The sequence below is a fragment of the Phascolarctos cinereus genome, unplaced genomic scaffold (genome assembly GCF_003287225.1).
Source record: "Phascolarctos cinereus isolate Bilbo 61053 unplaced genomic scaffold, phaCin_HiC Scaffold_8;HRSCAF=390, whole genome shotgun sequence".
Lineage (NCBI taxonomy): Eukaryota > Metazoa > Chordata > Mammalia > Diprotodontia > Phascolarctidae > Phascolarctos > Phascolarctos cinereus.
The window spans coordinates 9,466,488-9,493,724 of NW_027556291.1; the positions used below are offsets into that span (position 1 = coordinate 9,466,488).

A 27,237-nucleotide genomic window follows, 5' to 3' on the forward strand; every position below is an offset into this window, starting at 1 on the left:
CTCTAGGTAGCATCCGGTGTGTAGCTGTGCAGGCATGGCTCTTGGGACTCCTTCTCTCCTAAGAGATGTGACAGAGCTCACATACGATGCCTCTGAGGCCCCCATGTCTTTATATTTAGACAATCTACGTGGCCACATATATCACATTTATGTGAAGCTTTTCTTGATTCCCCCCCACCCCCGCTCTTACTGCATCCTCTGCCCTCTGATTGTGCTGTATTTATTTTCTATATTTTGTATATATTGTTTGCCTCCATTCCAGTATAAGCCCCTTTAGGTCAAGGGCTATTTGGCATTTGCCTTTTTATTCCCAGAGCCCATCACAGCACCTACCTGTGTGAATAATCACTGAACCAAATCAAAGGGACTGGAGGCTGGGTCTGCCTCTTCGCTGGGGAGGGGGTTCAGCCCTCCCACTAAGCAGGGCTAAGACCTGGGAACATCAGTTCTATAGCACCTTGCAAGTAACTGGCTCTCAGTAAATCCAGCTTTGTGACATGGGTGGAGGGGATAGGAAGGTGATGTATAGGGACCAAAAAGTGAGCTGGGATCCAGACTAGCTGTTGGGAGACAGAGGAAAAGTGTCCTGGTTTTGAATGCTGGCGGTGCTTCGCTTTACCTCTGTGACCTTGAATAAGTCACTTCTCCTCTGTGGAGTCAGTTTCCTCCTTTGCGGGTAGGTCTCTCACAGCTTGGAATCGAGGGTCTTTGATCAGTCTGAGAAGTGTGGAGCATTTCAGATGATGCCACACAGGAAACATTTTGTGACTAGCTGAAAGAATTAGACAGAACTCAGGGCTTCTGTATACTAGAGCCTTTAAACCAGTCAAGCTTCAGGAGTGCCTTAAGGAGGCTGACCCTCATACCTGTATGAGGAGGAGGGGGAGGAGCCTAGAAGTGACCAAGTGGCCTCAGCAACAGTGTCTACTAGAGCAGTGTTCCAGAGCAGCTTTGGCTGATGGCAACGGCCATATCAGGAACTGCAGGATGTGCGAAGAGCAAAGCAGACACACTGAGGAAAACTGGCCCGAGAACTCCACAAGAGAACCTCCGGGGGCTAAGAGCTACAACTAAAGGGAACTTCATAGAGGGGGAAATCTGAGGAACTCCAATTACCCCATGGCCACATGTGTTCTCTCAGTGTGCACCTCACCACCACTGGATTTCTAAACCTGTCCACAACTCTCCCATGGGTCCTGTGTACATTGATGGGAGAGTGGGCCCCAGACTTTTAGGGAACTGTTCTTTGTACCAGCTGCTCTTGCTGTCTCAGCTCAGTAAATCCTTTTCCTAAAAGCTAATTATGGCTACTGGCTGATAATAAATGGGAAACACACCAGTGGGGCCTTGTGAGGAACAGAGAAGTAGGGGACCCAGCCTGCTAATGTGAGTGAGAGTTGTGGAAGCAGCCCTGGAGGAGGTGGTGCACCAGGATGGGCATTGGCTTCTTCAGCAGGGATTTCTGACTCTGATCAAGTGCAGTTTGAACCTTGGGCTCCAATTTAACCTTTAATTTTATCGGGAATCTGGGAGGAAAGAGTTGGATTTAGTCTTTCCATGAGCAGGCTTCTTGGGTCCATCAGGTAGCTAGATCATTAGCTCCTCCAATCATTTTTCCCTCCTACCTGTGCTTCTAACTCTCTGGACTTTGTCATAGTAATTCACTTCCTTTCTTACCCTGGAACTTCCCTCAACACCTGGGACCTTCTTGCCCTGGAACATTCCTTCCACCATGGTGGCACTCATTCTCCAAAGTGAGTTCCTTCCAGAGGCCTACATTTTGGGGAGAGGCCCAGGCTGGACATGCTATATTCTTTTTCAGCTGTGCTTCTAGCTCCAGACTTGGCCACCAGGGCCCCACATGGGTGCCTCCCTCCCTCCCCCACCTGCTTTTAGGCATTATCTTCCCCCACTAGAATGTAAACTACGTCAGGGCAAGGGACCAGCTTTCCTTTTGCTCATATTTGGATCTCTGGTGCTTAGCACAGTACCAGGCACATAGGAAGCACTTAGAAAATGCATGTTGCTTGTTTCCTTAAGTCTATATACAGACCCTCATGAACCCCAAGTTAAGAACCCCGAGTCTATATTGTCTCACTTAGTGACCCATGAGCTCATCCAGGGTGGACGTAGAGAAGAGGTAACCCAGAGCCCCTCAGGATACCCATGGAACCCTGAGGGGGAAAAGCGGCCCTCCTGGCTCACAGTCTTTCCCATATACATATCTAGTTACATATATATCATCCCTCATGCTAGAGTGGGAGTTCCTTAAGAGCAGGGCCTTTTTTTTTTTTGCCTTCTGATTGACTGGACCCCCTCCTCCCCCAAATGTTGTTCTTCTGCCTCCTCAGCTGCTTTGACACATTATCTCTGGAATGTCTGAATAGTTTTGTCATGGTTGGACATTCTTCCCCAAGGTGGCAGGCTGAAATTTTCAGTTGGCAAGAGGACCTAACAGAGGGGAAATGATATAACCTCATCATGGTATGAAATGATGCTCCTTCCTCCTTAGAGGAGTGTCATGAAGGACCTGGAAGCCTTTGAGAAGGCCATTTCTTCCAGATATTGAATATTAGCCCAGACAGTATCCTTCAAATTTCTAAAAGTTTATTTGGAAAGAATGAGACAAAAAAGGGAGAGGGGAGGAAGCCATTTACCAAGAATGGTGACACTTTTTTTCCAAAATGACAATCCCATTCTTCCCCTTCCCTGGCACAACAACCCCCAGAACTGGTTGACCGACAGCCAGCAAACCAGCAGTTTCTATCCAAGGCAGCCATTCCACAGCCTGCTCAGCTTGAGTCTCATCTTTTCACACAGTCCCCCTCTAATGAAGAGAGATACAGATGTAGGGATGGGTCAGGGCACTGCTCCTAGTAGCAAACCTGGACCCAGTTCAACCTCAGTGCAAAGTCAGTAAGGAGGGAGCTTCTGTTCGGCGAGAAGTTATAGCTTCGCTTGGGCGCTTTGGGGATGAGTCGGGGAGGTGCGTAGACACTGAACAGGCCCCCGTCCTGCTCCCTCAGCAAGAAGGGCCAGGCAGAGCAGAAGCGGAATCCTGATTGGTGGCTGAGCAGGCTTGAGATTAGCAGAGGCAGACCCCGGTGTCTGCAGAAAAGTTGGCTGCTCAGGTTGGCGACTCTGTGGCCATTCAGGCCTGGGGGGCTCGAGCTGGGGCAGAGGGGTACAGCGACAGGAATGGAACTTGTATCCAAAGAACCTACTAGCTGCGGAACCTTGGGCAAGTCATTTGATTCTCCTCGTGCTTTCCTCATCTGGCCCATAAGGGATCACTAACATTCCTCCCAGCTCTAAATTTAGGAAACTCTAATTTCTCCATTACAACAGGATTCAACTTTCCGTTGATTGCAGGTACCTCTTGATCTAAATTAACTCAGCATCTGGGCTTTCCAGTTTACACAATGGATGAGGGAGGAGGTTGGTTAATTCTGCATCATCTGACACCCCAGATTTACGGAATGATGTATGGGGCAAGATTAGTTAGAAACACCTGCTGGGAAAAAGTGGTATTAGCACCCAAAGGGAAGGATCAAACCCTCTGAGGTCCAATTGTAATATCAGGGGATTTCCAGCTACAGAAGTCAGCCAGGGAGCTAGGGAACAGGTGGCAGAAGAAAGAACCCAGAGTCAGCCAAATTGAGCAATTGCTGCATGGGCCTCCAAGCTGTACACGGTCAGCCATCTCCATCTGTCTCCACCTAGAATGTACATAAAGTGAGGATTCTCTGAGACCAAAGCCGCCTCCTCCTGCACTCACATCTGTACACACACAAACACCTGAGAAGTGATCTTACACGCATGTACATGCAGCCAGATGTAGGAGTGATAAAAGGTAGGTCTATGGCTGGGTCAGGAGCTAATTTTAGGGCATAGGGGAACACAAACATCAGGACCGTTATGTGGCATATTAGGTCCCCCTTTCCCAGAAAAGCAATCAGTTAAGAAATAAAAAGGAACAGAATGCACTGAGATCTTCCTGGGCTACTCAGAGGAAGCTGCCTGGAAGGTCCACCATGTAAGGCTGCTTCCTTATGACACTTTGACCTTGACCTTCTTGTGGGGAGCGGCCTGCCCCTCACCACCCTGGGAGAAGGCCTTCCTCTCAGTAAACTGTTCCTCAGGCTGGCGGGCAATCAGCAGGCGGCAGGTGAGCAAGATCCCAAAGACCAGGGCATGGGCATAGCGCTTGAGGGGGTCACCAACCAGTTGGTGGAAGAAGAGGACAACCAAGACCAGTAAGAGCAAGAAGAAATTGGCAACATCTTTGGGCCGGCCGGGGACCACGGTCATGATGATCCCACAGATCACTTCGAGGGTCCCGATGCTTTTTCGAAGAGCAATGGAAGTCACACCCATTTTCTTCAGCAGTGGCAGGGCCCGGACATAACTCTTGTAGGCACGTTTCTGGAATGGGAATATCAGAAGGCAGCCATTGTATCAAACCTGGCCCATGACATGGGAATGGAAAAAACTGCCATAGAAATAAATGCCTTCTTCCCCATTGATCCCCTTCCATACAAGCCTAGGACATATTTCCCATCTCCCCACCGTGCCCTCCAAATAAGAACTCTGTAACTAAAATTACTTTGCTAATAGACTGGCTAGAAGAGAGTGTAGCAGAGTGGATAGAAGATTAGCCTTGGAGTCAGGAATACCTGGTGTCAGAGTCCTGCTTTTGACACACACAAACTGTGTGACCATGGTGAAGAAGGCAGTGCCCTAGACAGGTCCCTTAGAATATAAGGTGCAAACCAACTTCCAAATCAATAGAGGGAATTTTCATTGCAGGAGCCTCTTATACTGATGAAATCACAGGTCTGGTATGTATAGGTATGTATAGGAGGGCATGCATTTGCGCGTGGGTGTGGGTGTGTGTGTGTGTACTGAAATCCTTTTTGACACAGGAGTGGGCAAAGCAGAGAGTCTGGTACTATGGTACAGGATACCTGATTACTATTCATTAAACTGATCCCTGTAAACAATTTTCAGGGAGGCAGCAAGTTAGTCCGAAGTTCTGAGTTAAAATCCTGACTCTGCCACTTACAACCTGTGTGACTTTTAGGCAAGTAATTTCACCTTTCTGGGCCTCAGTTTCCTCAACTGCAAAACAAGGGGGTTGGATCTGGTGGCTTCTGAGGTCCCTTCCATCTTGAAATCTATCTTCCTGTGACCCCTAAAAGTCCTACTTAGTCTGCAAAATGTGTTACCCTGCCAACTGCCAAATTCAAACTCCATTGAAATTCCTCACAACACTGATTCTCCTGAAAATTAAAATGAAAGAAAACAATAAAGGAATTGTAGTATGTAATTATTATTATTATTATTATCATTATTGTTAGGAATTCCCTGACTTGGAACTTGTAATAATTCAGATGAGGACTTTGTTGAAATATACCTTTGTAGTATCCTTAAAGACAGAAAGTGTTTGCTAAACAAATGGTGTAAATGAGATTGTCTGGGAAATGTTTAAACTCCAGACAATAAGCTTTCCAAGCATCTACAAACACATCATTGTTGTTGTTGTTAATAGCTAGCATTCATATAGTGCTTTAAGGGTTACAAAGCATGCTATATCTTATCTCATTCAATCCTTTATAAATTTAGTTTATGTCACAAAAAAATGCCAGCTGCAAAGCATGCCTGTATTCTTTTAAGTAAATGCCTAAAAACCTCTACTAGGCAACACTTTGGTTAGCCTATTTCTAGTTAGTTGGTATTTGAAAATAATAAACTTGCAGGGCTTTTCCAGTAGTGGATCATTTCCATTTTTCACTCCTTCAGACTGTCCTGGTCTCCAGTTAGGTCGTCTAATGAAAGGCTTGTTGCCTTAGGTGGCCCTCTGAACCCCCTTCCAGCTCTGCTGGTCTGGATGTCTCAGGGAGAGGCTCTTTGGAGTGCCCTGAGGGCCCTGCCTATGAAAGCCAGCAAAAGGGGCTTTCTGGCCACTTTTCCAACAACACCTTCCAGGTGTTTGGTGCTTGACAGTTTGCAAAGCACTTTCACATCCCCTCTCTAAGTTGATCCGTACAGCAGCCTTGTGAGGTAGGCAGGAGGGAGGAGACTGAGGCCCCGAGGTTGGCCTAGGCATACAACTAGTACGCTGCCACCGTGCTGGGTATATAGCCAAGGGCTCTCTTTAGGGATCAGGAAAGGAAGAAAATCCAGACACAGTCTGACATGCAACACCCTAGATTTGGGGAAGGCCAGCTTCAAAGGGTTTGGAGGAAAGATGGGTGGGATCCCCTGGCAGTCAGCCCTGGAGGGCTGGGAGATGCTCAAGAAGGAATTCTAAAGACATAAAAGAAGCAGTTCCATTGAGGAGGGAAATTGGGATGTGTCTGAAGAGACCAGTGTGAATGCGGAAGGCACTCACCAACCAGGCAATTTCAATTTAAAAAAGAAATGCCCTGAAGATGGTAGCAAGGCCAGGTGCCACTGCTCAGATCCAAGGGCATGGGTCAGTCTGATGAAATCATGATGCCCATTGCTGACTGGCACTTACTAGTTATATAATTTGACTATGGTCAAGTCTGGGGATCTCTGTGGGCCTCAGTTTCGTCTCCAAAATGGGGATGGTAATACCTGTATTCCCTACTTCAGAGGTTGTGAGGAGGCAGGTGCTTTGTAAATCTTCAACCATAGGATTGTAGCAATCACTCATATAAATGAGCTCCTTGGCTTCTTGCTAATGGTCATTTCACTTGTATAAAGATTGAGTTGGGAGAGAGGAGATTCCCTGTGATTTACGCAGTTCTTTGCCTGCTAGACATGGTCTCCAACCCCAGACACCACTAGAGATAGCCATGAGCCTGATCCCTGCCCCCCCCTCCACCCCCACCCCCCCAAGAGAGGCAAACCTCAGGCCAAACCCTGGAACAGGATGGGCTCAGGTTTGATTTAGTTTTATTACAAAAATGCAAAACTGTTATCAAATGCCCCCAAATCCCTTAGTGGCATTCATTCCCAGGGGCTTTTCAGGTAGCCCCAAAGGATGTGCACTAGTCTCCCAAAAAGCTGTTTTCCCCCTGTGTATGTGGAGAAATTCTCAGCCCTAGTGTCAGTAGTGAAACCCCCCTACCCAGAGCTGTAACTAGGGCAGGGCAGCAACCAGGGCTTTGCTGAGGCACCAATATTGGGGGTGGGGTACACTTCCTACTTCTGGCAGTCTGGAGACTGCTGTCCCTTCCCCATTGGCTGGGGAAGCCAGGCTCCAGGAGAGGGGAAGGGAATGGGGGCTGTGAGCCAGGGGACAGTGGAGGGGGGGATGCCCTGTAACCATACTTGGCCATCTTTTATGTCCTCCCCCCCATTATTTTTGCCCCAGGTGAAAAAAATCTCCAGTTCAGTCCCTGCTTCCACTTTTTTTCTCCCTTTCTCCAGCTCTTAGACTAAGCAGCATTTCCCCCCGCCCCCCCCAGGAGGTGGGGCTCTGGTTGTAACAGTCAAGCCAGGGCTGTCAGATGCAGGGTACAGTCAGCCCGAGTGGGACGAGCAAGGGGCTAATTGGCAGGTGCTGTGGGAAAGAACCAGAAAATACTAGAAACTTCCACCGGCGTTTCCTGGTGCACTGAGGAATCCACGCAGGTCCTCCTCACTCCTTTCCAGGAAGAGCAAGCCAACGGCCAAGGTGGGGGCTGAGGGGTGACAGACACCGGCCAGTCTGGCCCCTCTGCTCATCCCAGATGTACAGAGCAGGCAAACCCCGAGAAAGACCTGGCCCTGCGCAGCCCCGAGAAGAAAGGCAATGCCTGGCTGTCAGAGCAAAGAGGAGAGAAGCAGGCTTTGCAGATTAGCCGCCAGCATCCCAAGCAGCTAAGTGGGCTCGGACAGGCCAAGGCAGCCCCAGAGCCAGCGGCTGGGGCCTTTCTCCGGCCGGCCACCAAAGGCCATTGACTCCACTTGCTCCGGTGCTCCGGGGACCGGGGACCGGCCCCATCCTAACCCTGAAGTAGCAGAGCTCCGGACGGCTGGCCTCCTTCCTCCTAGAGGAACTCTCGGCTCCATCCCTCAAGGACCAGCTTTCCTCACTGGTTCCCCAGGCTCGTGGGCCCCAGCCGGGACTCCCTAGCGGAGCCAGCTACTTCACAGGTCAGAGCATCGGGCCAGGACCAGGGTTTGGTGGCCCCTCCCCCCTGCAGCATTCAAGCCCTCCGGAGGAGCTCCCAGATGCAATTTCCCTTGCATGGCTATTCCTGCTGCAAAGTTGTTGGGGAGAAGGGAAGAAGGTGACATTTAAGGGATGGGGATAACAGCAGAGGAACACGGTACCCCCAGCGCCCCTCATTAGCCCCCAACGCCTGCATTTACCATCTCGCTGTAGGCATCCTTGCTGAGCCTGGGGGTCAACTTGATGGTCCCCATGAAGACAAAGAAGAGCCCCAGGGCCACAGAGAGGGCCACGATGGTGACCGTCCTGGGGGAGGCCATTGGGACAGGAGGGGCAGATCCTCCTGGCTCCTTTCTCTGTGGGCTCCCTGGCTGGCCCGAGCCAGGCAGTAACCACCGAAGGGGTGGAGGCAGGAGGAAAGCTGCCCAGACAGCAGGAGCAGTGGCAGCAGTCTGCTAGGCTGCTAGGGAGGATGACAAAGAGAGGAGGGAGCCAGGGAGAAACACGGGAGCTGGAGATTCCACTACCTCCAGTGCTGGGTCCTAATGCCCCACCCACCGTGGGAGCCTGGACACAACGCCAGCCCTGAGTCTGGGTGGGCAAGGGGAAGGGGGATGGGGGAGGACTGCTGAGTGCACCCGAGGCCATTGCTGAGATCCCCTTCCCTGCCATTTTCAAAGGATGCACTTAGGATGGTTGGAGCATAGGAATCAGAGATGGACAGCACTTCAGAGATCTGCCACCCTCCTGACCTCCGAGCTCAGAGGACTTTTAAGTTCACTACCTCATGACACAGCCAAGATCCTTTTCAGACAGTTTGCATAGGTAGACAATTCTTCTACCTCCCGGGGCCTGCCAGGAACTGCCCTTAGTTTGGGCCTTTCTCACAGGAGCATCACGGATTTTCCATTATTTGGAGACAGCTTTCACCTGCCCCCTTCCTCCCCTCCCCACCCCACCCCCAAACACACACCTTCTTTACTCCAGACTTAACCTTCCCAGTCCCTTCGAGCTGTCATCATCTAGTGTCTTCATGATCCGGGCTGCTGGAGTCTGGATGAGGGCCAGGTAGACTGGCCACCAGACTCCCATGATCCAACTGGCTTTTGGGGGCTTCCAAGGCAACCTGCTGACTCATATTGAGCCTAACGGCCCCCCCCCCCCCCGGCCTTTTTCAGACAAATTGCTGCCTAGCTTGTCCCCATCCTCAGCTTCCTCTCCTGTGTCTGTCTCACTTCAATTCTTTGTCTTTTCCTTCATTTCTCCTTTATCTGCCCTTTATTTCTTTTACATTAGGCCTGACAAATATTGCTTAGCTTAATGGTGACACTCAGGGCTAAAGAGATCACTGACGACTTCTGCCAGACAAAGCTTTATTCCTTGTTATTTTCCAGTTCAAAATCCTTCTGGGCCTTCTCATTATCTGCAGGATAAAGTCTAAACCCTTTAGCCTCCAATTCCAGGCTCTCCATAATCTGGTGTCATTTGCCTTACTAACCTTATTTCCCTTCACTCCTGAGAATCCTCTGCTGTAGCTAGACAAGTTTACCCACGTCTGCCCCTCCTTGTGCCTTATGCCTTCTAGCTTCCACGCCATTTGATCACAATGTGCCTACATCCTATAATACCTCTGCTTATTGAAATCCTGCCTCTTTCCAGGCTCAACTCAAATACCATCTTTCCAAACTAGTATGAGCACCCTAGCTGAAGGGATTTCCTTCCCCCCTATCTTTTGTTGGAGCTGTTTCAGTTACTGATACAACAAATATACTGCCTTGTCTTGTGGCTTTTTGCTTTTTTGTCTTCACAATCCTCCTAAACCCTAAGTTGCTTGAGGGCAGGAGCTGATTCTTACACTTATGTCCTTTGTCTACATCTTATCACTATGCTAGTGCCTAGCATAATACTTTACCCATATTAGGTGCTCGAAAAAAGATTTTCTGAAATGAATGAAAGGTAAAATGCAAATGGGTCTGAAAGTTAGACGTTACATCCTACCTGTTTAAAGTTAGCACATAGTGAACATTTGGTAAAATGTTCTTACAGGTGGCACAGTGGATAGAGTGCTGGGCCTGAAGTCAGGAAGACTCATCTTTCTGACTTCCAATCCAGCCTCAGATACTTGCTAGCTGAATGATCCTGGGCAAGTCATTTAACCCTGTTTGCTTCAGTTTCCTCATCTGTAAAATGAGCTGGAGAAGGAAATGCCAGACCATTCCATCTTTGCCAAGAAAACCCCAAGTGGGGTCATGAAGTGTCAGACACAACTGAAATGACTTGACAATATCTATATCTATCTATCTATCTATCTATCTATCTATCTATCTATCTATCTATCTATCTATCTATCATGAATGAGTTTCTTTTGAGCAGGGTTAGCTACCCAGTGATGATTTGTTTTATCTTATAGTAATTCACTAAACTATATACTAAGTGATGGAGGAATTTGTATTTGTGTCATTGGAAGCAAACTTTTTACATGGCTGAAATCAAGAATGCTTGAAGTATCCAAGTAGGTGCATTTATTAAATTGTTCAGTGGCTACAAAGAAGGGAGGCAGGCTCACTATTGAGCAGGGAAGAGCTGGAGAGTTCTTCTCTGTGACCACGTAGAAAGAAAGAACAGAACTGTCAGAGCTGGGCCGAAGCCTCGCTCCTCCTCAGGCTAGGGAGATGCCTTAACAGCCAGTGGCCCGAGTTGTAAGTCAGAGTTCTTCCAAAGGAAGCCACATGAGTGAGTGGGAGCCATGCTCAGCTTGTGTCTGTGCCCTGCTTCCCATAGACAAGAGATCCCTTTCCTAAGGTACCAGTGGTCTACAAGCTCTGACCAGAGACTCCTCTATGGGCCCTTTCCTCTACTGCTTATCAAATGAGATGATATTTATAAAGCTTTTAGCACAGTGCCTGGCACTTAGTAGGTACTTGCTGTTGTTATTCAGTCACTTCCAATTCTTTGTGACTCCTGAGCACGCCAATACTGTCCGTGAGGTTTTCTTGGCAAAGATACTCAAGTGGTTTGCTGTTTCCTTCTGCAGTGGATTAAGGCAAACTGAGATTAAGCAATTTACCCAGGGCCACACAGATAATAAGTATCTAAGGCTGGATTTGAACTCGGGTCTTTCTGACTCCAGGCCCAGTGCCCTATCCACTTAGCCATCTAGCTGCCCAGTGGTTCAGTTGTTTCAGTTATGTCTGACTTTTCATGATCCCATTTGGGATTTTCTTTGCAAAGATATTGGAACAGTTTGCCATTTCCTTCTCCAGTTCATTTTACAGATGAAGAAACTGAGGCAAACAGGGTTAAGTGACCTACCCTGGGTCACACATCTAGTAATGTCTGAGCAAGATTTGAACTCAGGTCTCCCTGACTCTAGTCCTGATCTACTGTGCCACGGAGCCATCTCAGTGAGTGCTCAGTAAATGCTTATCCAGATCCTTCCAACCAACCCTGAAGTGCCATCTATCAGCGTCCCAACTAGCAGGTTCCCTGGACAGGAACCTCTGTTACTTTTCATCCCATTGCATTCCTGCAAATGGTATTTGGACCCCACAGCTATAGATGAGGGGTGCCTGGGTGAGTCCAAACTAGCCCACTTAGCCCACTCCCTTTCCTAGCTGGCCTCAGGCACCAGAGCAGCTTTGCCTCCATATGCCAGCCAGCCGGGCACCCAGGCTATGTTGCTATCTACCTGCCACAACTGAGGCCCATCTTCTTCTTGTTCTGTACCATCAACTCACCATCTCCGCCCCCCCAGGCCCAAACTACGTTCCCTGGCCACTCCTCCCCCATATGTGTTACCTTTATTAGAATGGAAGCTCCTCGAGCACAGGAGTTTTCTACCTACTGCTTAGCCAGTGTTTGGTACTTAGTAAGGCCTTAATACTAGTTTGTTTGGTTTTTTTTAATTCATTTATTCACGGATCCCTTGGACAGCAATGGAATGTGACTTCCACAGAGAGAAGTGATCACATCACTTCCAATGGAACACGCAGCTCACTGAGAGCACATTTTTAGAGACAAGCAGCTTGATGTAGTGGGAAAGGGGCAAGGTTTGGATCCTGTGTGGCCCTGGGCAAGGGTCCTCACCCCGTACTTTTTTTCCTCTCGGGTAAAATGAGGTACTGGCTTTCCATGGCGATCTCTGAGGTCCCTTCCAATTTAAAGAGTTCGGGGCTAGGTGGGTCTAGGTCCAGGGATCTGGAAGGGCTGGGTTGGGCGGGCCTGGATCCGCACGGGACAGACGCTGGCATAGCAGCGGGAGGGCCTGGGCGCGCAGGAGAAGGGACGCTCCAAAGCCGGCTGGCTGTGGAGGAGAGCGCGAATCCGCCCCGCCCCCTCAAGCCTCTGCCTCCTGCTCTGATTGGCGGCTCCGGGCCCCACCCACAGCGGGCCTCCCGGCAAGGCCCGGGATGCGAGTTTGGGAGCCAGTTCTGCCCGGAAGTGCCAGGTTCCCGCGTGCCCCGGGCCCTGTGCCGAGGGCAGAGATCCCAGGCCACTCCAGGGCTGGCCAGTGGCCAGGTGCTGGGCCGACGGGCAGGCTGGGAATAGGCCGCCAGGATGTCCGCCAGCCTGCCCGGCTCCCCTGGGAACCGCCCTCTCCCCCCCCCCCGCCTCCCTGCCGCCTGGGGGCCTTTCCCTCCGGCGTGCGGTGGTGGTGGCTGCCACTGTGGCTTCTGCGGCGGGCGCGGCTGCGGCAAGTCCCGAGAGCCACGTGGGCCAGCGAGGGCTGACAGCTGGATGGGGCGGGGCGGGGTGGGGTGGGGCAGGTGGAGGCGGAGCGCGAGGCTGCTGCGGCAGGTGGCGGGCCTGCCCGGGTGGGAGGGCTAGGAAGGGGTGGGATGGGAAGGGGAGGAAGGAGAGAAAGGGAAGGGGAGAGGAGGGAAGAAATGAGGTGGAGAGGGAAGGGAAGGGAAGAGAGGAAAAGAATGGATGGAGAAGGAAGGAAAGAGAGGAAAAGAATGGATGGAGAGGGAAGGAAGGGAAAGAATTGGGAGGGAGGGGAGAGAAGGCCAGGAACAGGAAAGGAAGGAAAGATGGAAAAGAAGGGAGGAGGAGGGAAGAGAAGGAAGGAAACACGTATTTGTTGCGTGTCAGGCACTGTGCTAAGCACTAGGGATACAGAGAAAGGCCAAAAACAAAACCGAAAGCCCCCAGTCTTGCTCTCAGGGAGCTGGAAGTGGGAAGGAAGGAAGGAATCTTGCTATCCTGCCTATCCCATATGTGCTTGCTTTTGGTTTGACGGACATTGGACAAAAATGAGATCCACATCCATCCCTACTATTGGAAAAACAATAAAAACCTTAAACCTAAATGAGTTGTCCTGTCATATTTGCATATAATAGAGATCGGATTGTTGGCATAGGCAAAATCTTAACTTGGCCGTAAGATCTGGTTTGGTTTGTTTTTTGTTATTGAGTCCTTTAAGTTAAATGACTACTAATTCTTCTACTTAAAAAAAAAAAGAAGATCCAGGAAAGATCCTGAGAGATCACTCCTAACGCTGAGAGCTCCACATTCTCTCCCTCCCTCTTGTCCCTCCCCTAGCTATTTGAGAAGGTTAACAACATGATACCCATTATACATGTGAAGTCATGCAAAACATTTCCATATTAGCCATGGTGCAAAAAAGCAAGAAAAATAAAGTGAAAAAAATATACTTCTATTTGTACTCAGACTCTTTTTTAAAAATAAATTTTATTATTTTTCAGTCAGCAAAAATCTGCCATTTCTCTTTCCCCTTCCTTAATTGAGAATGAAAGAAAAACAAAACAAAATGAATTTCCACATTGGTCATGTCGAAAAGAAAAAAAAATATGTATGTGGGACATATTCATGTCTCATGCTGTTCTCTGAATTTCCCTTCTCTCAGAAAATTGTCCTCTGGCATCACAGTTGGCCATTATGCTGATTAGAATTCCTAAGTTCAGTCTTCTTCACAGGTAGAAGCATGTGGGGCTGACCTTCTCCAAACTCTTCAAGGCTACCTGAGCCCCAAGGCTAAGGAGCTGGACCTTGGATGGATGCAGGGCAGGCCTGGGAGCAGTGCTCCTGCTCTGGGATCTTCTTCCCTGCTCCCTGCTGATCTTGGCTAACTTTTCAGTCTCCAAAGAGAGGCTAGTTTAACAAAATGATTTTAATGCATATATCTTGTTTGAACAAAACCAGCAGAAACAAAGTATGATCCCTGAAGGTGCTTAAGCTCAGTACCTCAAAGGAGTGAGTGCCACTGCCCTCTTGTTGAAGTCAGATTTTGGGAGAGAGGTTCAGGTATGAAAGAATTCACTTAGACCTTCTCTGATGTCATTGGGAGCTTTATTATGTGAGAAAGTGTCACGGACCTCCTTAGCCAGAAAGCTAATTGAGACCACAATATTTGGGGGAGTTATGCTTATATAGAGGTTTCAGAATGATGATGTAGTCTTGGGGGGTAAAGATTAAAGACAAGACAAGAAAGAATTTTATGACATAGGATGAAAGAGACAAAGGGAATTCTTTATGGTTTTAGGATTTAAGGACAGGGCATGAGGACACAGGATAAAAATTAAAGGACATGGGGAACGCAGGATGAGGGACTCACAAGCAATTATTTTGATACGGGTTCAAGATAAGGGGGAAAGGACTTTAGGATGCCTTCAAGTTATGGAATAAGCTATGGGACTTCATAAAGTACTGGAAAAGCAACTCTTAATATTCTTTTTAACCCTTAGGGCACTGTTTGTATCCACATCATTTGCTTACCACAAGCTATGGTCAAAAGCAAAGGCACCTATTACTTTCATGATACTTTCAGATGTGCCTCTAATGCCATCATCGATGTAAACACCATCTAACCTCAGTACTTCTAATGAACACCTATCTAGCATCTAGCAAATGTGTTTTGATCCAGTCCAAGTGTGTACGTAAAAAAGGACATGTTTTTAATCTTTGTAGCAGACAACAGTGTGGTTGCTTCTTGCGCCCCTAAGACCACTGGTGGGCCCTGTTTCCAGCCCAAGCTCCACAGCCTTCACTGACTGCAGCAATCACTGTGGAGAAAGAGTGTGTTTCCTTGGCCACCATCAGTACCAACTGTTGACCAATTGCTACCACCAGCTAGCTAAGCTCTAGAACCCTGGGAGGGGCAGTACTCCCAGAGCCCCAATCCTGCTTCCCATTCAGCCTCTGCAGCTGTCATCCCTGGAGGCACTGCCTGTGCAGATGTGACCTGGCCTGTGCCTCTTCAGTGGCTGCTGCTTCTGAAGACTCCAAAAATGCCCACCTAAGTCCTTAGTGCTATCAGATGGCTCAGCACCTCAAAGGCATATGATTATCAAGAGAAGTGGCATCATCTTTCCATCTGACTTGAGTAAACCACTTGAGCAATGTAGCAGATAGAATACTAGTCTTGGAGTTGGGAAGGTGGGCGTTCAAATTCGGCCCCAGGCACATACTAACTGTGTAACCCTGGTTGGGGACTCGAGCTCTCTCAGCTTCTGTTACCTCATCTGTAAAATGAGAATGGGAACAGCACCTACCTCCGGGGGTGTTGTGCGCATAAAGTGATATAACATCTGCAGCACTAGCTTTAAAGACCCTATCGAAATGCTAACTATCACTGTTCTTTTTACTTAGATTTGCCCCAACATCTAGGTGGCACAGGGACGTGCTTACCTTGGAGTCGGGAAGACCTGAGTTCAAATCCTGCCTGAGACACTTAGCTGTGTGACCCCAGGCAATTACTTAGCCTCTGTACCTCAGTTTCCTCGTCTGTTAAAAAAAATCCAGAGGGCTGTTGTGAGAATCAACTGAGATAGCAGAGATATTTGCAAACCTTTAAGGCCGTTACAAATGTTAGCTATTATTATTACTTGCAGCTAACACCTTTATGGGTGGCTTCCCCTTTAGAACAGGAATTCCTTGAACAATTTATGCAATGAGAAAAAAAAATGTAGAAAAGACAAACAACTTTGAAAGGCTGATTGAAAGACTTGGAAGAATTCTGATCCATGCCATGACTAACCGCTTCTCCCAGGCAGTCTGGTACTCATCTCCTGCGAGACAGGGGATGGACGTTTTCAGACTTGGCTAATGCAGAAATTGATTTTGCTCATTTGTGCGTATTTGTTACAAAGATTTTGGTTTTCTTTTTTGCCAATGGGGGTAGAGGTAGGAGGGAGAAAAAATAGATTTTTGTTCATTGAAAAAACATAACATTAAACTTAATAAGTAACTAAAATGCGTCAAAGAGAAAAGAAAGAAGCCCAGTCAAGCAGGAAGTCGCACGTAGAATTTGTTATATACTTAAAAAAAAAGAAGCAGGGGGCAGCTAGGTGGCGCAATGGATAGATTTATTGAGAAATGAAAGTGATTGAAACCAAAAGATATCACCTTTTAAAAGGTGAGACAAAGCATGTCACTCAGGTAAAGTGTATTTGGAAAAAAGGTGCACTGATCTTTCTTCAAGCTGCAGGTGCAGCTAGGTGGTGCAGTAGGACCGGAGTTCAAATCAGACCTCAGACCAAACACTTGACACTAGCTGTATGACCCTGGGCAAGTCACTTAACCCCAATTGCCTTTAAAAAAAAAAGAAGAAGCTGTATGAATGTACATAGCTCCATATAGAATCTTTTTTTGGATTGGGTGTGTGGATATGGCCTTTTTTGGGTAAGTTCAGAATAAAAAAAAAACATTTCAAAGAATGTGAGTGCCTGGAGGGCAGGTGTTATCTCACTTTTCTACCTCTATCCCCATTGCTTGTCACATGGTAAGCTCTTAATAGATGCTTTTTCCTTCATTCAAATACCATTATGTAACTTAGAAAGCAGTATAAAGACCTGAGAAGCCAGCTATTCCAACACATCCTACCTAATAGTGCAGAAACCCCCCCATCCTTGGCTTCTCTGCAGCCTCTGATGCCCTCTCCCCCTGGATAGTTTCTCCTCTCTGGGTGGTCTCCTGGTTCTCCTCCTACCTATCAGACCATTCCTTCTCAGTCTCCTTTGTTAGTTCATCACCCAGGTCACATTGTCCACTAGCCATGGCTATCCCCCAGGGCTCTCTTCTGGACTTTCTTTTCTTGGTTGGTGAGCTGATCAGCTCCTGTGGGTTCAAGGATTATCTCTTTGTTCCTCATTCTCAGATTTCCATAGCTAGCCCTAGTCACTCTCCTCCGTTACAGTAGACATCTCAGGCTCAACGTATCCAAAACAGAACGAATTCTCTGTTACAATTACAGCATCACCATTCTCCCAGTCGCTGGTCTCACAGCCTCAACTCCTAACTCTCCACCCTCCCAACAGATCCAGGCTATTTGTCAAGGTCATTTTCAAGATCATTTCAGCCTTCACAACATCGCTCATATTCATCGCCTTCTCTCTGCTCACAGGGCCATCACCCTGAGGTAGGTCCTCGTCACCCTACACCTAGACTATGGCAAGAGCCTTCGGGGTAGGCTGCCCACCTCAAGCTGCTATACACTTGAGCACATCCTCCACTCAGCAACCAGGTGATCTTCCTAAAGCCTGAGAGGTCTGACCCCATCACCCTCAACTCAGTAATCTCCAGTAGCTCCCTGTTACCTCCAGGATGAAATAGAAAAGCCCTTCAAACCTGGTCCCTTCCTTTTTTTTTTTCCAGTCTTCCTACACCTAATTCTCTTCCACTGACTTTATGATTGCACAACACTGGCCTTGCCATTCCTTGAATATGACTCTCCATCTCCCATAAGATACTCTTTGCCTTTTTGCTGACTGGCCCCCAATGGGGGCCTCGGGTGCTCTCCCTCCTCACCTTTGCCTCTTCCTGGGCTTCCTATGAGTCCCAGCTAAAGTCCTACCTTCTGCAAGAATCTTTTCCCAGTCCTCCCTGCTCCCAATGCCTTTCCCCTGCTATTACCTCCAAGGTACCCTGTGGTTATTTAGTGTATACATTGTTGCTTGCGTGTGGGCTCCTCCACTGGAATGGGAGCTCCTTGAAGGGACTGCTTTTGCCTTTCTTTGCATCCCTAGCACTTAGCACAGGGCTTGGCTCATAGTAAGCAGTTAAGAAAAATGCTTGCTGCTTGGTTGACTGACAGCCTGCCTGCTGAGCCAATATAGACAGAAGGCTTCATGGTTGAGTACTCTAGCTTCTGGACTTGCTGACAATCCCTCTCTGAGACTGTTCACAGCCAGCCTCTTCCTGTATCTGTGAGATCAAGTTGGATGCTTGGCCTTCAGGCAATAAATCTTTGCCACTGAAACTTGTTTTTGCCGATAACTTACACTTTGGATCGGAATTCCCAACATAGAAACTAGGGCTCATACATTATCTCATCTGATCTTCCCAACAACTCTGCAGGGTAGCCACTAGTGGCATCATTATCTCCATTTTCTAGAGGTGGAAACTGAGGCCCAGAGAAATGAAGGCATTGCCTAGAATCACAGAGCCGGGAAGTGCTGGAGGTGGGATTTAATCAATCAATCAATCATTCGTTTCTTAACCCTTTCTTTTCTGTGCCGGGCACTGCAGCTACAAATGCTATGAAGGCCATCCCTATTAGCACAGAGCATATATTCTATTGGCCTGGAAGCCAGGCTGCTTGATTCCTAATGCAGAAACCTGTCCCCTGTGGCTCCCTGCCACCCACATGGGCACCATCAGTGTCATTCCTGTTCTTTAGGATCTGCTTTCTTCACTGCCTCATTTCATGCAATTCTTCCCATCTTGAATTTTTCTATATTCACAATTCCCAAAGTTCCAGTACCCCCTGGGGAGGACTTAAGGTGGGGATTACTAACCTTGTTTTTGGCCATAGACATCTTTGGAAGTCTGGTGAAACCGATAGACCCTTTCTTAGAATATCTTCTTTAAATTCATAATTGAAAATGTTAAATTTCAGTTAGAGGCTAGCAAAAGTAAAGTTGTATTTTTCCCCATCTAAGTTCGCAGACCTTCTGAAATCTATCCATAGACCCATAGGACCCCAGGTTAAGAACTTATGATTTCAGATAGGACTTCTCAGGATTAAGAGCTTCTCAGAATTAGCAGACATAGATAGGTAGATAGGTTGCAATCTGCTTTGATGGTGAGAGGATTCACAATGATGACATCTCTTGTGCCACATGACAATCCATTATGGCCACATAATACCCTTTGGTTATTCATTTTGTTCGTTTCTCACTTTTTTTTTAGGTGACCAGGATTAAATGACTTGCCCAGGGTCATTCAGCTAGTAAGTGTTTGAGGCTGCATTTCAACTCAGGTCCTCCTGACTTCAGGGTCTATCCACTGCACCACCTGGCTGCCCCCTGTTTCTTACTTCTTGCTGTTAGAAATGTTGCTGCTTAACAGCAACATTGTGTAATGGTCAACTTTGATTGACTTAGCTCTTCTCAGCAATGGCAGTGATCTAAGACAGCTTCAAAAGCCTCATGATGGAAAATGCTATCCACATCCAGAGAAAGAACCATGGCGTCTAAATGCAGAGCAAAGCACGCTATTTTCTCTCTCTTTTTTTTTTTGTTTTTTCTTTCTCATGGTTTTCCCCTTTTGTTGTGATTCTTCTTTCAAAAGATGACTAATGCGGAAATAAAAAAAGAAAGAAATGTTGCTGCTATGAATATTTTTAATACAGTTAGTTATTTTCCTCCCAACAGACACATGTTCATAAGGGTTAAAGCCAGTTCGCTTGTAAACTGCCCACATTGTTTGTTTCCTGGGTCACCACAGCCGAGAAGTTTGTCCTCAAGTGTAATTAGGCATCCTGGGCCTTGGAGCACAATTACAGTCTGTTCTCAGTATCAGAAAGAAATCTTGTAGACTCCTTCATGTTCTGCCACTGATGCCACAAACAGGAAATATTGAGGTACAAGATGACAAGGGGCTTCTCAAGCCCCAAATTTCAGAGCCCAAGAAAGAATGAATGGTGCACAGGAATCCTTCATTAAGCTATGACTCTTCCTAAATGGATTGGGCTAATAATTAGAGAGGAGCATGAAAATGCCTGGATGATGTGAGTCCCGTAGTCAAGTGCTGAGTATGATCTATTTATATTTATTTAAAAACAGCAGTTACAGGATTTGGGTTGCATAGTTGCTCCTTTTCGCATTACCCTGGACAGCATGTACAGCCATATGTCGAATTAACAAACTCTCCATGCAGTCCCCAATTTTTACTTCAGAGGGAGCCATAGAAAGCTCTTGGTTACACCCCCCCACACACACACACACATCCATTGTGTGCATTGGATTTCCAAAGTGATAAAGTGATATCTTTGTGACCTAAGGAGGTATTGGGACACAGTGTAAGCCAACGGGTCAGGGATGCCCAGAGGGCAATGGACAATAGCATTTTTCAGCTGGGAGCTTACAACAGGACAGCAAGAGTCTAGAGCGCCTTAGAAGTAAATACCCAGCTTCTGCTAGAAAAGTGATGGACTGGTTTTTTTAACTGGACGTGGCCAATGAAGGGATTTGCTTTGTTTGATTAAAACTGTTTGTAGCAGGGGTTTTGTTTTTCTTACTTTGTTAGGTTTTGGAAGGGGAGAGGAGGAGGAAAGTAGGAGGGAGAGGATGGAGATCTGAAAATAGAATAAAATTTAATTTAGAAAAAAGGAAATGCTTACACAGTGGGGACAGGAGGATGGGAAGAAATCATGGAAGACAATGACAGTCCTATCCTAGGAGAGATGAGTCCCTTCTCCTTTCTATGGCTGACCCTTCTACTCTTATTCTTTGAGGCAAGTCGATGGCATGGAGTCAGGAAGACTTGCATTCAGATCCACCCTTACTAGCTATGTGACCATAGTCAAGTCACTTAACCTCTGTTTGCCTCAGTTCCCTCAATTGTCAAGTGGGGATTACGACAACTGTCTCCCACAGGTGTGAGGATCAAATGAGACAGTATTTGTAGTGTGCTTAGCAGAGTGCCTGACACATAGTAGGTGCTATATAAACGCTTATTCCCTTTCTTTTTTGCATTAATTTAAAAATTATTTAAATGTTTTTGTTATTTTACAGCTGACAAACATCACATGTGAGCATTTCCATATACATGGAAAGAAAGAGAAAAAGGAAACCAGGAATCTCTGTTATTTTAAAGGTATTTTTATTGATGATCTTTCAGTTTTATATCTATCGCCTTCATTCCCCAGTATATTTCCCTTCCCAGAGAGCCAGCCTTTCTGACAAAGAGTAAAAAAAGCTGTTTAGCAAAACTAAGCAACAGGTCAGCCGAGTCCAACAGTATATTCAGTGTTCTACAACCAGAATATTCTACATCTGCAAAGGAGGGAGGAAAGTGAATTCTTATATTTCTTCTTTTAAAAAATTATTTGTTTTAATCGGCCAAAATCCATCTTCTCATCCTTCCACCTGTCCCCTCAGTGGGATCTTGAGAAGAACAAAACCCATTACAAACATATATAGTTAATCAAAACAACTTTCCACCTTGGCTATGTCAGAAAAAATGGGTCTCATTCTTCCTTGCAAATCCTGCATCTCTGTGTGAGGAGGTAGGTAGCGTGTTTTGGAATCCTGGTTATTTATTATGCCACTAAGAGTTCAGCACAATGATATTCTATCACATTTATGTACAATAACTTGTTCATGCATTCCCCAGTTTCTGGCCACCCCACCTCAGATCCCCATCCTTTTCCACCTCAAAAAGAGCAATATATGTTTTTGTACATCCTTAATGTTTGTTTTGTTTAGGACTAATCCTTCCCTTAATCTGCCCTCTCCCTAATCCCCCTTTTCCTTTTATTCCCCTTTCCCTTCTACTTTCCTGTTGGGTGAAGATATATTTCTGTACTCAACTCTATGTGGGTATATTCTTCCTTTTTTTGACCAGTTCAGATAAGAGCGATGTTCAAGTGTCAGTGACAGCCCTCTACCCTCTCTTTCTTGTTTGTCTACACATGTGCCCTAATGATGTGAGGTAATTTCCCCCTAACCTTCCTCCTTCCCCCTCAACATGAGTATATTCTTCTTCCCCTCTTTTCCCATTCTTAAGATCATCAAGGCAAAACAGAACCAGGCCTTGTCTAGTTGGACTCTATGACCCCTGATGTTTACCTTTTTATGTTTCTCTTCACTCCTGTGTTTGAACTTCAAAGTATCTCTGCAGCTCTGGCCTTTTTATCAGTAATGCTTGAAAGGCAGTCCTCTATTTCATTAAACCTCCCTTTCCCCCCAGTAACATTATACTCAGCTTTGCTGAGTAAGTTATTCTTGGCTATGAGCCCATATTCTTTGTCTTCTGGAATATCATATTCCAAATTCTCTGCTGCTTTTTATTGGTGACTGCTAAATCACATGTGATCCTGACTACGGCTCCTCAAGCACTTGAATTCTTTCTTTCTGGCTGCTTGCAGTATTTTTTCTTTGGCCTAGAAGTTCTGGATTTTGGCTATGATGTTCCTGGGAGTTTTCACTTTAAGGTTTCTTTCAGGAATTTGAGGTTTCTATTTCCACTTTGCTGTCAGGTTCTAAGAGATATGGGCAGTTTTCTTTTATGATTTCTTGAAATAGGATGGCTAGGCTCTTTTTTTTTTGTCATGGTGTTCATTCAGACAATCCAGTAAGTCATAATTTTTTCCTCTTTGATCTGTTTTCTAAGTCAGTTGTTTTTGCTCTGACATACTTTGTGTTTTCTTTCATTTTTAAGCCTCTTGACTTTGTGTTAATATTTCTGGTTGTCTCATGAGGTCATTGGCTTCTATTTGGTCCATTCATATTTTCAGGCAGTCTGTTGCCTGGGCAAGGTTTTGTACTTCTTGTGCCAAACCGTTGATTCCCTTTTCAATTCTTTCTTCCATAGTTCTCATTTCCTTTCCAACTTTTTTCCTCGAGTTTCTAATTCCATTTATAAAAAGATCTTTTAATTCTTTTTTTAACTCTTGTTTCATCTCTTCCAGGAATTCTAGTTGAGTTTATGCCCAAACTGTTTTTCTCTGAGGCATTGCTTGTAGATGTTCTGGAGTCATTTTCTTCTACGTTTTTATCTTGAGCATTCCTGTCACCAGAATAGCTCATTATGGCAGGATTTGCTTTATGTTTGCACGTTCTCCCAGCTTTCTTCTGGACTTCATACTTGATGTCAGGACTGGGCTCTGCCACATTTCTGGAGGGAAGGTCTGGTCTGGGCCTTTTTCTGCTTTCTTGGAGTACTGAGTGTTATGCTATTCCAGGATCTTAGGGACAGGCCGGTGGCTTGCAAGTTTTCAGTGCTCCAGATATTTCCCCTTGTTCTTCCTGCCTCAGGTCTCTCCCTACTCCAGTCCATCCTCTACACAACTATCAAATTGGTCTTCATAAAGCACAAGTCTGATTATGTCACCTTCGTATTTAACAAACCCCAGTCATTTGGTATTATCCCAGAATCAAATATGAAATGATCTGTTAGGCTCTTAAAGCCCTTCCAATATGGCCCTGTCTTGCCTTTTCAGTTTTCTTACACCTTGCTCTCTCCTATGTACTCTGTGAGTCAGTGACTCTGGCCTGCCTGCTCTTCCTTCCTTAACACGCTGTATCTCGCCACTCCAGGCATTTTCACTGGCTGCCCCCATGCCTGGAATTCGCTACTTCCTCATCTCTGCCTCCTGACTTCTTGTGGCTTCCTTCAGGTCTCAGCGAAAGTCCCACCAAAGCCTTTCCCAGTCCTCCTTAATCTAAGTGCCTTCCCTCCGGGTTTGTCTCTAGTTTCTCCATTGTTTATCTTGTATTTACACAACTGTTTGCATATTGTCACCCTTGTTAGACTGTGAGCTCCTTGAATAGTAGGAAATGTTTTTTGCCTTTCTCTGTATCCCCAGCACTTAGCACAGCGCCTGGCTATTAAGCACATCAGGTGCTTAATAAATGCTTATTGTCTTCACTTGACTCTTCCCCAGGCTAAACCTCCCCATTCCTTTAAGAAGCCCTCCAATGGCACGGACACAAGGCTCTTCTCCATCCTAGTTGCCATCCTCTGGTCACTCTCCAGCTTCTCCGTGTCCTTTTTAAACTCTGTCTCCCAGAACTGAACACAGAACTCCATATATGGATAGAGCACCAGGCCTGGAGTCAGAAAGACCTCAGTTCAGAATTCAGATCTGGCCTCAGACACTTAATAGCTTTGTGGCCCTGGACAAGTCACTTCAGCCTTTTTGCCTCAGTTTCCTCATCTCTAAAATGAGCTATAGAATGAAATGGCAAACTACTCCAGTATCTCTGCCAAGAAAACCCCCGATGGGGTCACAAAGCATTGGGTATGACTGAAACGACTGAACAGCAATAGCACTCCCTCTGTGGCCTGAGCAGGGCAGAGAACGGCACCATGGGATGTTCATATTAAGAAAGTCCTTTGGAGAGCAATTTGGAACCATACCCAAAGAGTCATAAAACTGTGTATACCCTTTGACCCAGCAGTACCACCTTAGGTCCGTTTTCCAAGGCGGTCAGGGAAAAAAGAGAAAGAATCTGTATGTTCTAAAATATTTATAGCCATTCTCTTTGTCATGGCAAAGAACTGGAAAATTGTGGAGATGCCCATAGATTGGGGAATGGCTGAATAAGTTGTGGTATACGATTGTGATGGAATACCACTGTGTCATGAGAATTGACAAGCAGGTCGATTTTAGACAAACACAGAAAAGCTTACTTAAACTGATGCAAAGTGAAAAAGCAGAAACGAGAATGTTGTATACGGTAAAAGCAACCTCGTCTGAAGAGTAACTGTGAATGACTAAGCTGTTCTGAGTAATATGATCTTTCATATCAACTACGTTGGACTTTTGAAGGAAGATGCCATCCACCTTCATAGAAAGAACTGATGTATGGAAGGATGTACTGTATGGTTCCACAGCTATGTCCATATCAAATGTTGGCCTTCTCTAATTCGGGGTTGGGAGGGAGGAAGGGAGACAACTTGAAACTCAAAATGCGGCAAACAACTTTTTGTCAAAAATCCAACTGTTAAGGTCTAAGGCATTAAACTGAAGATTCCATCCCATTGTAATCTTTTCTGCCAAGATCTCTCTGGGTTGTGCATTTCATGTCTAGCTATCTGTCTATGCTTGTTGAAATAGGGGATTGAAGCTGCTGGGCAAAGTTTCTGAAAATGTTACTGTAGAATCAGATGACAGCAATAAATCCTTGTCTTTCCTTAGGTTTGCAAGCTTGCTGTGCTTACATCAGAAACAACCCAGAAAAACCCCATAAGTGGCACAGGTGAGAAGACGCAAAGGCCAGCTGTGGGTGATAGGACATTGCAGTGTGTATTAACTAGGTGAGGGGACCAGGAGGAGGATCCCTGTCATTTTAAGGGGGTGTCATCATCTTACGATGGCAGGTTTTACTGTAAAATGAGGGGCTGCCCCGCAGTTCAACAGCTCTCTGCTAAAGGTAGGGAATGGATGTCTGTCTGGCTGCATCTGTATTAAATGGCAGATAGCAGGGGAGTTCAGAAGGGATAGGGAAATGTGGTAGGAGGAGCCTATTCATATCAGCGAAGGCTTCATATCTGAGGAGTTTGTGGGCCTGAAAGCTGCCTTAGCAGATGTTGAAGGGGAAGGAAGTGGTGGAAGATGTGAATCTAATCAGTTGTTCTTTGGTAGCTGAGATATTTGGCCTTTGCTCTCCTTGTCAATCTTATCGAGCCTTCAGCCTCCTTCCCATGTTTCTCCCCAGTCTCCACCCCACCCCCACCCCCATGCCTTGACACTTAGATGTCTACAATCTCCTGACATGGACATTTCTTTTGTGTGTGTGATTATCACTTCAATTTTCTTTTTTTTTATTTTCTTTTTTTCTCAATTACATGTAAAAACAAATTTTCACATTTGTTTTTCTGAATTTTGAATTCCGAATTCTCTTACTCTCCTCCCCCTTCCTTGAGACAGCAAGCAATTTGCTATAGATTATTCATGTGCAGTCACTACATGGACATCTCTGTAATCCTGCTAGCTTTCCAGAAGGCTGCCTCTCCTTCTTAACATTGTTTAGCTTCATCTTCCTGACCATAGCCCAATCTTTCCAAATGTCCAGGACACCTGCTGATGTGGAAATAATTCCCCACCCTTCTACCAAATAAATATAGCTAGCAAAGTAACTAGTCTTTCTGGAAGGCTAGTAGGATCCTAAGACTGACTTCTTAAATTCAGAAAAAGTATGTGAGGATGGCTAATCTGTTATCTGCCAGGTGAAATGGACACCTTGCTCACTACAGACCATCCATGTTGTGGTATGTTACCATCCATCCAAAGAAACCAGACTGGCCCATTGCATTGCACATCGGCAGACAATACTCTTTTAAATCAGGTGACAAGCTGAATTTTGGGCTTAAAAAGAAAAAAAAAAACCGAAAAGTCAGCACCAAATTGCTCAGTGTTTAATTTATAGTATTCTTTTAAAAGTTCAACCTGCTTTTTCGAAAATTTTCTTAAAGTTTAAAAAATTAATTTCTTTTTTAACCTTCCCTTCCTGGTCATTAATCAAAGTGGTTTTAAAGAAAAGAAGAACAAGGAAAATGGGAAAAGGAAGCTGCTGAGTCTCTTTCCTATAGAAATTCAGCCCTTACCTGGACATCTAACAGCTGGGCATGTACTCTTGCCAACCAGGGCACAGGATTGAATGACAGGAACAGGTCAACCTGAAACCAATCTCACAATTCAGACAAAGCTTGCTTGTTCTCAGTTACAGACTGTAACCCTTCTATCACCAAAGGAGCCATAGGGAAACTCAGAAAATAATCCCAGTGTTAGAGATTGGTTTTGCAAGAGCATCTCAGGGACTAGATAACTTGGTAGAAGCAATCATTACAACCTTGGACCTTTGCCAAAATTTTGAGGACCTTCTGTTCCCCCATCGTTCTGTGGTACATGTATGGCTCTGGACAAAATTGCATCTTTATGATAGTAACATAAACTTACATTTGTAGGGTCCATTGAAAGTTTTCTTCCCTCATCAAATCTTGACAAAATCCCTGTGGGATAGGGAAGGTAGGTACTACTGTTGCTAGAAAGTGACAAAAGCCTGGTCCTGAGACTCTGGTACCATATTCTTTTTTACTATTCCAGGCCTCTCATTGCTCTTTGGTAACTTCCTTCCCCGTATAGCCAATGTCTAATTTCTCAGGAATACTTGCAATTGAACTGAGTTGCTGGAAGCTCC

General features: G+C 46.1%; 1 protein-coding gene and 1 non-coding gene across 2 annotated transcripts in view; one reads left to right on the plus strand and one right to left on the minus strand.

Annotated features, from left to right (window-relative positions):
* LOC110192329 (XK related X-linked) overlaps window positions 1-27,237 on the plus strand; it is a 53,664-nt gene that overhangs the window by 4,338 nt on the left and 22,089 nt on the right. The window contains exons 2-3 of the transcript XR_013483664.1: window positions 21,106-21,187; window positions 25,236-25,296. This is a non-coding gene — a transcript (XK related X-linked). The remainder of the gene's footprint in view (window positions 1-21,105; window positions 21,188-25,235; window positions 25,297-27,237) is intronic.
* Window positions 2,591-8,596, minus strand: TMEM35A (transmembrane protein 35A). Its single transcript, XM_020963429.2, has 2 exons — window positions 8,329-8,596; window positions 2,591-4,425 (listed from the first exon to the last, which is right to left on the minus strand). Exons 1-2 carry the CDS (start codon window positions 8,446-8,448, stop codon window positions 4,051-4,053), a joined length of 495 nt encoding a protein of 164 aa, XP_020819088.1. The 5' UTR covers window positions 8,449-8,596; the 3' UTR covers window positions 2,591-4,050.